The 14,118-nt window shown below is 44.4% G+C and overlaps 1 protein-coding gene across 1 annotated transcript in view; it reads right to left on the bottom strand.

Moving 5' to 3' along the window:
• Window positions 1-609: 609 nt before the first annotated feature.
• GRAP (GRB2 related adaptor protein) overlaps window positions 610-14,118 on the bottom strand; it is a 41,437-nt gene continuing 27,928 nt past the window's right edge. The window contains exons 5-6 of the mRNA XM_066576594.1: window positions 8,176-8,338; window positions 610-2,123 (exon numbers count right to left, since the gene is read on the bottom strand). Of these exons, the coding sequence (XP_066432691.1) occupies window positions 1,941-2,123; window positions 8,176-8,338 (346 nt within the window). The 3' untranslated portion in view covers window positions 610-1,940. The remainder of the gene's footprint in view (window positions 2,124-8,175; window positions 8,339-14,118) is intronic.

Consider the following 14,118-nt stretch of genomic DNA (forward strand, 5'->3'; position numbering starts at 1 on the left):
TGAAGCAATTATCGCTGAGCACTGTCATTGGTTGCAGCAGCAGGTTTACCGTATGTCATATGCTACGTGCAGCCTGTAAACAAACAACACAGAAAAGACTGGAGCCACCGGCGGATGAGCATGGAGCAGTGAGTATCAGCAAATGTAGTTATTTTACACCATGGGGGATCCCTCAGGATGCCCTTTCATATCTCGGACAATCCCTTTAAGTGCATTTTTTCACCAGCGGCTGAGTCAGAGTCATCAATGGCTAGTTTTCATTTTCTACAAACATGAGGGGGACCTGAATCTATTGCAATTATCGAAGTGGCACTGATTGATTGTATTATGAAGTATGCGCCATTTGGATAAATTTGCACTTTCATCCTTGATTTTTGGGTGCCCGTTTAAGCTGTGGCCAATCTGTGCCAATCGCATGCAGAGTAACGCTAATTGTGAGACTGCACCTGGACTTTGTGCTTGAAAAGAGGCCAAGTTCAGGTGCAGCCCAGCAATTAGTGGTAATCTGCCTGCCTCTACACTCTTGAGTAATGCTAAGCTGCAGTACCAGATACACTCCATTTTTCTGAAAAAAAAAAGCATATTTTTATTTAATTCTAGACAACCTCTTCAGTTAATACGCCCGGGGCATTCTAAATCACCAGGTGAAGTCAGCTATAAAACCCATTGTATTGTAAATCACAATATCACATGATGTACAGCTTTTTCCATTTGGCATCTGTGCTTGCAATCTAATTTCGGCAAGTAAAGTCGAGTCTACTTTGCATAGAGAAAGAAGACGCTGAAAGGGGAAGTTCGCCAGGATTCCAGTAGTCATTGTTGACCCTCCCTTTGCCGTACAGGTGCAGACACCCACAATCTCCTAAGTATATGGAGCAACGTTATTTCCCTTCCTTCCGAAACACACACTGCGCTGCCAGCCAGCAGAGACATTTCTTAAAGATACCCATAACACCTTTATTTTTGCACTTCGAAAGGGGCATTGATGAGACACAATACTGTATATTATTTCCCGTACTTGGGGGATTGTATTCTGGTTGCTTCCTGTTATGTTCCCTATATGGTCAAGAAGATGACTAGTGAGGCCATTGTCTGCTGTAGAGGTAATGGATGCCTGGCATACGGCATAAAAGTAAGAACTATTAACTGTCAGTTCACAATCAGTAAGTCAGACACTTCCCCACATGCAACAGCCCTCATTTTTGATTGACCCAACTATGGAATCATGGGTACTATAAAACCTATTATGAATGGTAGACAAAAAAAAATGGTAATGACATTTACATAACACTAGAGGTGCTAGTGTGTTGTCTTGCAGGATCCATATGGACTGCCCAATGGAAGCAGAGATCCAACACATAATGGCTGCACAAGATCCCATGCTTCAAAGTAAGCATGGTGGCCACAGAGATTGTCATGAAAACTCATGATTTGCCCATTCCTAGGGCGGTGAACAAGATACTTCCTGTTTCTCAAAAATAAGCAGTATCATTTTTTGACCTCCTGGGAAATTGCCTGCTTCCACTTGTATATGCTTGTAACCTCCATTAGGACGTGCATGGACAGCTTTATCCCTCTATGGTTAGTTCTATAGAAGCAATGGATTAAAGCTAGGTAGACCCTGGTTGCTCATTGAAATAGGCTTCAATCTACGGGTCTTCTAGACAGTGAGTAGGAGACAAAGTCTAAATGTATAGGCCATACCCATTTTACACAAAAACCTGAATATTCTGCTGTTTGAGAAGAATTTCCAGCTTCCAAACAATCTAAAATACCATTTTCTTTTCAAAAGTCTCTTGTGAGAATGAAGAAAAGATGTACTAAGTCTGTATGTAATGTCTCCACTTTATCTCACTTGACTTGAGGCCGTTGTCACCTCTTGAAGGCCTCTTATCAAAGTACAGTCTCATCAATTGGAAGCTCGTTGCTGACAATTGAGGTCACAAGTGGATCTGGTTGACATAGTTCTGTGGAAAAAGGCCAACTCTTCCAGCGATCCTTCCGCTCCACCAGTTGGGATCAGAGTTGTCCATAACTTCAATAATGTCTCCTCGTTGAAATGACAGTTCTGAAGATTTCTCTGAGAAGAAGTTGTACTGAGCCTGGACAAACTGTTTCTTTCTCTGTTGGAACACAAGACAGAATATTAATGGTTTACTCATATGACGTCAGCATAGGACGTAAGGTGGGTGGATAATAAATTGGGGAAAAAGTGGGGAAAGTCATGGATGGGATGTTTGGTCCATAGTGGCCATGTGTAAAGATTGAGTTGTTTTGCTATATGTTTTTAAGGTATAAATGTTTTGCTTTTGTGAAAGACACGTGATGTGACTCAAGACAGCAGAAATAATGTTTTTTACCTGAGGAGCTCAAGGCTATGGCTGCTCCCAAACATTTTAAGTTCCTCAAACATGTGATCACAACCACTCCCTATACATTGAGCAGAATCAGCAAAAATATAAATCAGCCACTTTCCTAAAGGCTTACACAGGTCTACTTGGTTTAAATGACACAAAGACCAAGGACCATTAGAAAAATGAAAAAAAACCCTTATAATTATATTCCTACAACGCTTCTCACACGTTAAGGGAGGGACTTTTTGAACAAGCACACCATAGAGAACCCCATCTGAAGCTTTCAATACAGCATATCACTTCTGTTTTTTAGGATAAAGGCACATTATTTAATGGGGCACATATGTGTGCCTAAGGCTAGCTTGAAGCTGATTTCTACAAAAAGGGTACCCTAATGGGAACGAATATCGCCCCATACACAGAGAGATTTACTGACATAAGCTTAGTGGCATCATTGTGTTAAAGGTATTTAATTGGATGAATCGAAAGCCCTAAATTTGTGGCCCACCACCTGTCTTACCCAAACAAAAAAGACATTTCTTGTTTGTGTATGGAAGGGAATGAAGATTTGATCTATTAAAGACTGGCATCTGACATTATTCAGTAGACCATGAATTAAACCAGCCAGGAGCTAAGTATTCTGGATTATAAGACTGTCATAGAAATTCATATAAAATACCTTGTAAAAGTAGAGAAGCTTGAGGAAGAAAACCCAAAATAGAATTTAACCACGAACTCTTAAGGGGGTTGTCTCACAATAGCAAGCCGTCTGGGGGATAACTTGCTGATCAATGGGGTTCTGACTACTTGGACTCCCCCTGATGTTGAGAACAGAGCTCTGGTGCATTCTGAGGTGTGGGCAGTGGTGGTCCCATTAATCTGAATGGGACTGCCAAATATCCAAGATCTTTAATTCTGCTATCTCCAGTTGTCCCATTGAAATGAAAGGAGTGGCAGTGTGCAACCACCGTTGGCCACACCTCAGGACGAGCCAGAGTAACGTTTTTTAAAATTGGTCGGGGCCCCAATGGTTAGACCCCCAGTCAATCAGCAGATTATTCCCTATCCCGTGGATAGGAGATAACTAGTTTGATAAGACAACCCCTTTTAGTGTTTTCCATCTTTATTTAAAGGGGACATGGTCACATATGTCACCTCCTGTTCTCTGCTCCTCATTATACAAGCCGTTGTGACAGATGAAGCAGTGATACTTTACAGACGTCAATCTCGGCTCATAACTTTCACAATCCAAGCGCGGACTGCAGCCCTGCGGCCAGGGAGGGAGCTTCATTTTTTTTCATTATGGCAATTTAATTATTTGTGAAAAACAGATGTTAAACATTTGACGTCCTGCCAGGTATGAGGTGATCCTAGAGGATGCCAGTTATAACCAACATGTCTGCTGTTAATAATTCTGCACTTTTATTACACGATGTATATCATATATGCAAAATAACACCGCGGCCTGGGGGGTAGCAAGGCACTAATTACAGGGTAGGAGCTAATTAAAAAAACGTATATCCAAGATGTAATGTTGGTCACGTGTTCGCTGAATGAAGCAAAGTCAAATATATCCATGATGCGGTAGCCCTATGTGGTCGAAACCCCTGCCCACACAAGGCAGCCAATAATGCCAGGAAGATCATGTGACCATTGGTGGCCAGCAGTGGGCAGAGGTTCTGCCACATGTGGTTACCACATTGTAGGGCCTCAGCCTAAAATTGCAGAAAACTAAGCATGACTTCTTTACTCTAGTAGCCAAGTTTAATATATAGCCCATTAGATAATCTATAACATTTGATAATCTGTCATGTATCAAGTCCCTTTAATGCCAAACTAAGTATAATTCATATATTACAACACTAGAGGACGATAAAACATGGTGGTGATAATAGAACAGTTAATACATCTATCATGCCTGGCTGCCTCCATCTGTATCCTCAACCTCTAAGTTCCCATGAGCGCAACTGGTGGTAGGTGGCGGATGTGCGATACAAGAAGTGAAACTGCACGTATATTTCCATCCTCTCGTTTTTATGTGTAAATATAAAAAAGTGTTTAGAGGGCTCTAAGCTTTGAGTACACTGGGCCTAAAACTAGAGAACCTCATCCTTTCTATATGGGATGGGGAGGGGGTATCTAAATTAACATACACAGTAAATACGTGCATAGTGGCCATTAGCTGGGCCGTATATAGAAGATGAGGGCCAGCTGAAAGTTGCTTATGAGAGAAAACATACCCCCTACCATAATTATTCCCTATGACCACATTAATTCCTATAGTGCAGTGGTGATCAAACTGTGGCTCTGTAGCTGTTTGGACAGTGCAGCTGTAGGGCATGCTCGGAAGTGTAGTTTTGCAGCAGTTGAAGAGCATAGGTTGCATATCCCTGAGGGTGGAAGGCCAAGCTCATAGACTTCACCAATGTGACCATTTGGAGTCTATCTGTAGCACATCTAAAGCCCTTGGGGTTAACAACTGACAACCTCTGAAGTGGTCATATTGTATCACATAGAAGGGTTGTCACTCAAGTCATAAAGGATGGGAGGGGCGGGCTAAAACAAAGGATTCTCTGGTGTTCTTTGAGTCCCTGTGTCATGCTCCGCCCCCTTTTTCCTTTAAAGGCCCATCATTATTATGTTGAGTTTTCAGTGGTTGAAGTTACAGACTACCCTTTCCTGTGCTCTGACAGCTTACTGTTATCATAGGGACATTGGGCTTCTTGTCAACCACCCAGAACAGTGCTTTCATTTTTGTTGTAGGATCAGTCAGTAAATGAACGATAAGGTTAGATTGATCACTATGAAACCCAGTGTTCCTTTATATTACTGACAAGTCCAGTTAGGGTTGTTAAGGGGACATAAAAATAAAAAAAAAATTTCAGGACATAAGTCTCTGAGAATTAATATAAGTGTCTAGGCATAATGTTTCTTTTCGTGCAGAGCACCAAATGGGTGTAGGGAGTCTTACACGTCATGCAATGCATTCTTGGAAAAAGCTATGCAAATGAGTGATATAATAATCCTCCACACTGCCACCTACTGGAGGATAGCTAACCTATATGGTTTGATATTCAATACCAAAAAATAGTCCTACTGAAGAATAACATTCTGTAAGGTGGGGCTGCATTAAAACCCAATAGAATGGCCCCTATATATAGTATAGTACAAGGAGCTGAAAGGTTTTGTCTTCATTTCTTTGTGTGTTGCTGATGTTTACAAGTACATTCCAGGGTGTAATAAAAGCCATGGCTGCAAATCATTGCCATTATTGTCCTATAATACCTCAGCCAATCAGATGCTAGCATTGCCTTTTATAAGTGACAATCCCTACCTTTATAATGCGGAAAGGTATATAACCACGAAAACTGCAGTGTAATCATTGCACTTATTTACATGCTCCAGGCATTGTGACCTACCCATATTATACACACGGCGGTACACTCAGTGCTTACTTGGGAGAAAACATGTTTTTACACAAATATGTGCGTGTAATACAATAGCCCTGGAGCCCTTCTGGGAAAGTTATGTGGTATGCTACTGATATGGAAAAGGAAATGTAAAGTAATCTTCTCAGTGTTCCTTTATAATTCCTGCTTTGTAATCAGAAGGAATAAAGGGGGACTGCAGTGGGGTCTGCCAATACGCCTCGTAACTCTCCTGCTTAGTAAATGTGCAGCAAAAGGTAAGGCTTCTTTTACACAGCATGACTGTTAGGCGCTTGTCGCAGCAATAAACACTCCTGTGCCTTCATACAAGAGCGATCATCATTCAATGGATGGAAGTGGAGCGAGCTGGAGATCGCTCTGGCCACCCAACACCATTCACAGTAAACAGGACGATTGTTGTTTCAGTTTTACGTCTGCAGAAAATGAACAAATGACGTTCATTAACCCTTTGCAATCCAATTTTGGATTCAGGGTTTCCTAGGGGGCTTTCTCTTTCTGCCATTATACAATGGTGCCATCTGCTGGCTAGAGCCAGTACTGAGGTATGGGACATGCTGGAGAGGCCCCCAACTACAGTGCGGCCAGTAATATACAGTACGAATACCCTGCCAGACGTCTTCCGACATCAATCAGAATGTCTTCAGACGTCAGACAGTGTATTGGAAAGGGTTAATGGTAGGGGGAGATTGGGCATATTGAACTTCAGGATGCCTGATTCTTTGTTCTCAAGGTAGATAACTTACTGCATGTGTATGGGGACACGGACTAGGGGATAGAGGTTCAGGAAGACTAGCTTTTGACTGAACAAACATCTAGTTAACAGCTATATAAAGTATATGGCCCCCTTATAGGGTTTTACCACCAAAGACCTTTATCCTCAATCTACAGGATGGGGGATCGATGTCTGATTGCTGTGGGTCCGACCTCTGGGACTCCCAGCAATTTCAATAATAATGCCCTGTATGAGTGGAGTGGTGGTGTGCATGCTTGATCACCCCTCCATTCACTTATCTGGGACAAGCACAGATTGATGTATTTATCAATTTGCCTCCGACCCACAGAAAGTGAATGGAGCGGTGGTCGAGCATATGCATCACCCCATCATTTAAGGGGAGCATCCTTAGGGTCACTTGGGGTCCCAATGGTTGGCAAACATTTGTCCCCTGTCCTATGAATAGAGGATACATGTCTTTGTTAGTAAAGACCCTTTAAGTGCCCAAAGGCCCTTAAAGGTTAATAAGACAATCCAGGGTACAATTCCAATAACGTCATAACTCCAAGCATGAGCTCCACTGTAATGTATTCCAAGCCTTATCTCACATTCTTCGCTTTATCCCTTACCTGCAGACTAGTTGGACAACAGATTACTAATAATGTGTGATTTCACTTTCAGTTCTAATGAGTGATAAGACAATAATAAACTAGTGATAATGGCGGTGTGTCTGATGGGACCGGTCGCTATGTGTGTGTCTGATGGGACCGGTCGCTATGTGTGTGTCTGATGGGACCGGTCGCTATGTGTGTGTCTGATGGGACAGGACGCTATGTGTGTGTCTGATGGGACAGGACGCTATGTGTGTGTCTGATGGGACCGGTCGCTATGTGTGTGTCTGATGGGACCGGTCGCTATGTGTGTGTCTGATGGGACCGGTCGCTATGTGTGTGTCTGATGGGACCGGTCGCTATGTGTGTGTCTGATGGGATCGGTCGCTATGTGTGTGTCTGATGGGATCGGTCGCTATGTGTGTGTCTGATGGAACCGGTCACTATGTGTGTGTCTGATGGGACAGGACGCTATGTGTGTGTCTGATGGGACCGGTCGCTATGTGTGTGTCTGATGGGACCGGTCGCTATGTGTGTGTCTGATGGGACCGGTCGCTATGTGTGTGTCTGATGGGACCGGTCGCTATGTGTGTGTCTGATGGGACCGGTCGCTATGTGTGTGTCTGATGGGATCGGTCGCTATGTGTGTGTCTGATGGGACCGGTCGCTATGTGTGTGTCTGATGGGACAGGACGCTATGTGTGTGTCTGATGGGAGCGGTCGCTATGTGTGTGTCTGATGGGACCGGTCGCTATGTGTGTGTCTGATGGGACCGGTCGCTATGTGTGTGTCTGATGGGACAGGACGCTATGTGTGTGTCTGATGGGACCGGACACTATGTGTGTGTCTGATGGGACCGGTCGCTATGTGTGTGTCTGATGGAACCGGACGCTATGTGTGTGTCTGATGGGACCGGTCGCTATGTGTGTGTCTGATGGGACCGGTCGCTATGTGTGTGTCTGATGGGACCGGTCGCTATGTGTGTGTCTGATGGGACCGGTCGCTATGTGTGTGTCTGATGGGACCGGACGCTATGTGAGCAGCTCTACCTTCTCCTCCTCGTCCCTCAGCAGCACTTGGTGGGTTTTGGCGATGGAACTTGATTTGTAATAATCCACCAGTTCATTCAGGGAGGTGAATTTCGTCTCCCACAGGTAGTACGTCCCATTCCGTTCTCTCAGTACTTTGAAGTGCTGCACGTGGTGTCCGTAACTAGCGAGACAAGAGAGAACAAATACAAAATGAATTATTTTCATACAATACAAATTTTTTTACTTTCTGTCATTTCTTTTTGGAGTTTTTGGAGTTGATCTACATTTTGCATCCCCTGCGTGGGTTGTTCTCGCTGCATCCGTGCGCATGACATATCGAATTTAGCAGAATGTTAGTAAAAACTTTTGAAAGTAAAACTTTTCACTTTTGAGTGAATTTTGGGCTTACCTAAAAACATTCTTGACAATACAAAAGCAAACGTCCCCATAGAAGTCTATGGGAGGTGCGCAATTCTGTGAAAAAAAAACCACACCTGGACCTTTTACATCAGAATGGGGATGTGTTGCGAGCACATGTGAAACTGCCCTGGGAGCACAAAAAAGTACAGTTGAATGTGCCGCTATGCACGCAAATCAACTTCATATACTGCGCAAATACGTTGCGCTGAAACGTACGTACACTCGTGTGAAGCCGCCCTTAATTGACATGCTGCGGATAAAAATTCTGCACAGATTTTTGGCGGATTTTTTCAGCAACATGTCAACGAGAGTTTGAAAATCTCAGTCACATCACAGCTACTGTAAACTCTGCGGATTTTCCTTGCGGACAGCCTACACGGAGAATCTGCTGTTAACCCTTTGCAATCCAATTTTGGATTCAGGGTTTCCTAGAGGGCTTTCTCTTTCTGCCATTATACAATGGCGCCATCTGCTGGCTAGAGCTAGTACTGCGGTATATGACATGCTGGAGAGGCCCCCCCGACAACAGATACGTTTTTAACAATAGAAAGTCCCATTGACATTCGCGTTAAAAAACACAGCGATATCGTAGCGCTAAAAAAACGCAAGTGGGTGTGAGCTCTTTATTCCAAAAATTGTGAATACACAGCGTCCTCCTGGCACAACTTACCAAAACCACAACGAAATCCAAGCGTCACACAAAGAGCCTTACTGATAATAATCAGGTAAACCAGTTCTACTGGAACACTAATGGCATTGTCATACTGCTAATAATGAACACAGACGATCCGATCTGTCTGACCCTTTTATAGGCTGGAGAACAAGCAGCAAATGTGCTGCTCTTATCAAGGGCAAACCTGAATTACCGCTTCCAGCTGGATGCAAGCAAAATGTATGAGCAATGAACATGCTGTACAGCAGGGCCTGGCGGCAGGAAAATCATCAGAAATCTGCTGCCACAGCGCTATGCAGCATGACGCATGCAAGGGACACACGGACCTCTACAAAAGAAGCCTTTTAGCTTCACCCAAAATTCTTACTTTTAGCGCTTCTTCACATAACAAGACGAAAGAAAACCATGGATTTCGATGGTTTTGTTTTCACTAGCAGTATTCTCGCCCATTAACAGTACGGGCGAGAAAAGATAGGACTTGCCCTATTTTTTCTTGCACGTGGTTAATACCTATAGTGCGGCGTTTAAAAGACCAGAAAAAGAAAAACAAAACCCGGTTCATGCGCAACTATGCTCTGTAGTGGCAAGTGTAGTTGCATATATGCCCATATGTTTTTGCCCTTAATGTTGCATGCCCTGCATGCAAATGGATCGTTTCGAGTCGAAGAGGCGTTGCCACCATTGCTGTAGCGGTTTTAGGCACTGGGTTGGAGCCCCAAGTGTGGCAGACGCAGGTTTGGAGAGAGAGTGGTCAAGGATAAGCCAGAAGTCCGCAATGGGAGGTCTTGTCAGAAGGGAAGCCAGCGGTCGGTATCAGAAGATCTCAGTCTCACGGTACAAATGGAGGAGACAGGTAGCGTTGTCAGAAGGGAAGCTAGAGGTCTGTATCAGAAAGTCTTAGTGTCGTGGTACAAACGGAGGAGGCAGATAGCATTATCAGAAGGGAAGTCAGGGGTTGGTATCAGAAGGTCTCAATGTCGCGATACAAATGGAGGAGGCAGGTAGCATTGTTAGAAGGAAAGCCAGGGGTCGATATCAGAAGGTCTGAGTTGGATAGCAGAGGAGCAGGCGGAAATGGAGCTTGATCAATTGCTAGTGGAGCACAATAATCACGCAAGGGAGGAGGGAACAGGGTCAGGTTTATATAGAAGGCTTAATCAAGAACAGGGTGGAGCCAAAACGAGGAAACAGAGAAGCATAACTAGGTTTCAGCATAGGAGCTGTCCAAGGCTTGGATGGCCTATTGGAGACAGCTGCCAACTGGAGCGCAGGAGGTTGCAGGTTCAAACCCTGACAATCCCTCTGAATCAGCACATCATCACAGAAACCTAGCCTTCTCCTCAGCTGCCTCCCTGACAGCACTGACATGTTGTGCAGCTCTCTGGCCACGCTACCTGGTGTATGCACAATTTTTCAAAGATATTTCCTTTCCAGGAAAAACTATGAAAAAACATTTTGCAGGTCATGAGATGAACTATACACATACTGCTAAAAATACAGTATGCAAGAAGCAGATAGCTCCGTCTTCACTGTAGTGGCCAGGCTTGGTATTGCAGACCTAGTTTCAATTGAATAGGAGCTCTGCATGCAATACCAATAATGACCACTACAGTGAGAACGGAGCATAGTGCACAAGCACATTGACCCAGCAAACAGATAATCAGAGGTGGTCCCGAGCAGCAGACCCTCACCAATATACTATTTATAACCCATCCCGCAGACCATCAATAGTTGACAACCCCTTAAATATTTTGTGGACCTGACTAATGTCAGGGTATATTATAATTAAATGCTGGACAGTGAAGTGATAGTTAAGTCATTAAGTACTGGTAGTAAAGGCTTTTACATCGGACGACCTGTTGGGCGCTAGATATGCAACATGTCGTCCCAGCGAAAGTCGTTCCTGTGCTTTTACATAGAAGCGATTATTGTTAGTGAATAGAGCGGACCGCGGATCGTTCCAGCCCGACCGCCTCCATCGACAGTAAGTAGGCAGCCGTTCATAAGGGAATGATCATTTACACTGAATCATAATAGTTTGGATTCTCGCTGGATCGCGGGAAACTGAATGATCGGCCATGAAAGAGCACCTGAACACGGCGTGTTGTGGGCTCATTAAATAAACACCTTTTAGGGCTGAGAAAGGCTATACAAATCCTGCGGATTATGTGAGAGGGTGTGGACTGTTCTGCATAAGCTCACTGTACGTAACGCTTACCATGGAAATAAGTGTCCGTCACAACCAGATCTGGAGCCATGAAATGATCACCAACTCACTGCAGGGAGGACTGAGACGCTAAAGGCTTAACTTAGGGCTCCCACCCACTGGCGTTTTTTTTCTTCACTGCGATGCGATTCTAAAGTTAAAGTCTCGCATTGCAGTGCGAGAAAAACGTAGGCAGATACCCAAAAATCGCTGGGATATCGCTGCAACATCGCCAGTCTTTTCAATGGGGCCAGCGGCAGCAGTGCTAGCCCCATTGAAAAGATATGGAGAATGCCGCGGACTCCTACCACAGCTGTCACAGCTGTATCAGCTGTGGCAGGAGTTTCCTTCATCCTCTGTCACAGCTGTGGCAGAAGTCAGCGGCATGCTATCCCATTGCTTTCAATGGGATCGGCACTGCTGCCGATCCCATTGAAAGCAGTGGTTTCTGACAAGCCCCGCAGAATGATTATTGGAGAAGGGCTTGAAATATAAGCCCTTCCCCGATAATCATAAAAAAGTGGTTATAAAAATAATAAATAAGTTACTCACCTCTCCCGCTGTCAGCCGTGTCCTCCGGCTGGCTCCCCGGCACTGCTACTGAGCTCTTTCAGCAGACGGGGATTTAAAAATCCCCGCCTACTGAAAGGGCTGTGCATATTGGCTGAGGGCTCAGCCAATAGCAGCTACTGCTTAGCTATTGGCTGAGGGCTCAGCCAATGACAGATAGCTCTTAGCTATTCATTCATGAATAGCTAAGATATTGATATTCATGAATGAATAGCTAAGAGCTATCTGCCATTGGCTGAGCGCTCAGCCAATAGCTAAGCACTATCTGTTATTGGCTGAGCCCTCAGCCAATCCGCACAGCCCTTTCAGGAGGTGGGGATTTTTAAATCCCTGTCTGCTGAAAGAGCTCAGTAGCAGTGCCGGGAGCCAGCCGAAGGAGGACGCGGCTGACAGCAGGAGAGGTGAGTAACTTTTTTATTATTTTTTTAACCACTTTTTTATGATTATCGGTGAAGGACTTATATTTCAAGCCCTTCTCTGATAATCATTCTGCAGGGCTTGTCAGAAACCACTGCTTTCAATGGGACTGCCGATCCCATTGAAAGCAATGGGATAGCATGCCGCTGACTTCTGCCACAGCTGTGACAGCTGTGACAGAGGGTTCCTTCATCCCCGCGGGGATGAAGGAAACTCCTGCCACAGCTGTGACAGCTGTCACAGCTGTGGCAGAAGTCCGCGGCATTCTCCATATCTTTTCAATGGGGCTAGCGCTGCTGCCGCTGGCCCCATTGAAAAGACTGTCGTAGCGATTTTCTCGCACTGCTCTGCGAGAGTTTTCACTTACTCTCGCAGCGCAGTGGAGAAAAAAACGCCAGTGGGTGGGAGCCCTTATTGTTCCATTTTCAGGTACAAATTACTTTATCACTTTTATTTTGCCTTTTTCTGGAAGAAGCATTTTGTCTCTTTTTTTTGCTTTTTGTGGCGTGTTTGCTGTGTAGGATAAAAAAAGTATTACATTTGATACGGCAATTCCAAATATGTTGTTTTTTTTAAATTCTTTTCTTTTTTTGCCAAAAAAAGTTGCACAAAATCGTTTTTTTTCTGTATTATTATTATTCTGTATTTTTTTTTTACCATTTTCTATGTCCCTGTAGGGAACATGAACCTGCGATCCTATGGCCACTCTGATAATACACTGTAGTACTTCTGTACTACAGTGTATTCTCTTATCTTAGCAATAGACAGACACATACATACATTTTCAGGTATCTGGCTGCTATATCAACCCATGGGCCCCATGATTGAAATGAGGAGGTGGAGGTGGGCGGATGACATGCCAGATGCTTAATCTCTTTGTTGACTGCTTACATGCTGCAATCAACCTTGATCAGAGTTCCCTCTGATCCCCACCTTTGCAGCAGGACTCCTATTGTCAGTAACAGCTGGCTCCCACTGCGAATGGCGGGGGCTCAGACCCCCCCCCCCCCATCTACATGCAGTACATATAGGGTACTTCATGCAAAGTCCTTCCCTTCCATGACATATATATATATATACACACATCTAGGGTGGAAAGGGGTTTAGGGTCCTTTACATTGCCCAGTAACTGAGCAAAAATGATCACCTACATGACCAGATGATCGGGCAAAAAACATTTAAAGGGATAGATGATCAGCCAACGAACACGCCAATGCTCATCCATTGACTGATTGCACCTCCTTCTATAAAACCTGACCAGAACAGTACATGCCCGGATTTTCTTTCTCGCATACTATGTGCAGGTGGAGCGCAGAGCTGAATTTGTTTTGGAACTCTTTGGTTTGTTTGAGGAATGTGCTAAATCCTAGTTAAAGAGGATCTGTCATGTCCTCCGCTCAGCAGAGCCGGCTGCATAGCTCTGTACTGTAGTTTCGGCCCTGCTGACTAGTACAGCCTTTCTTTTCTCTGTCCTACCCCCCCCCCCCTTCCTTACCATGCCTTATTAGATTCCGTTAAGTGGGCATTCTGCGCCAATTACTGTCAATAGATGATGTCAAATTTGATTGACAGCGAGCAAACGAATTAGCCCACTTTACTTCGCAGCACCTCACCTAACAGCACCATAAATAAGTTTATGGTGCTATTGGCCGCCTGCATATGAACAGGTCGGATT

Source organism: Eleutherodactylus coqui, chromosome 8, assembly GCF_035609145.1.
Source record: "Eleutherodactylus coqui strain aEleCoq1 chromosome 8, aEleCoq1.hap1, whole genome shotgun sequence".
NCBI lineage: Eukaryota > Metazoa > Chordata > Amphibia > Anura > Eleutherodactylidae > Eleutherodactylus > Eleutherodactylus coqui.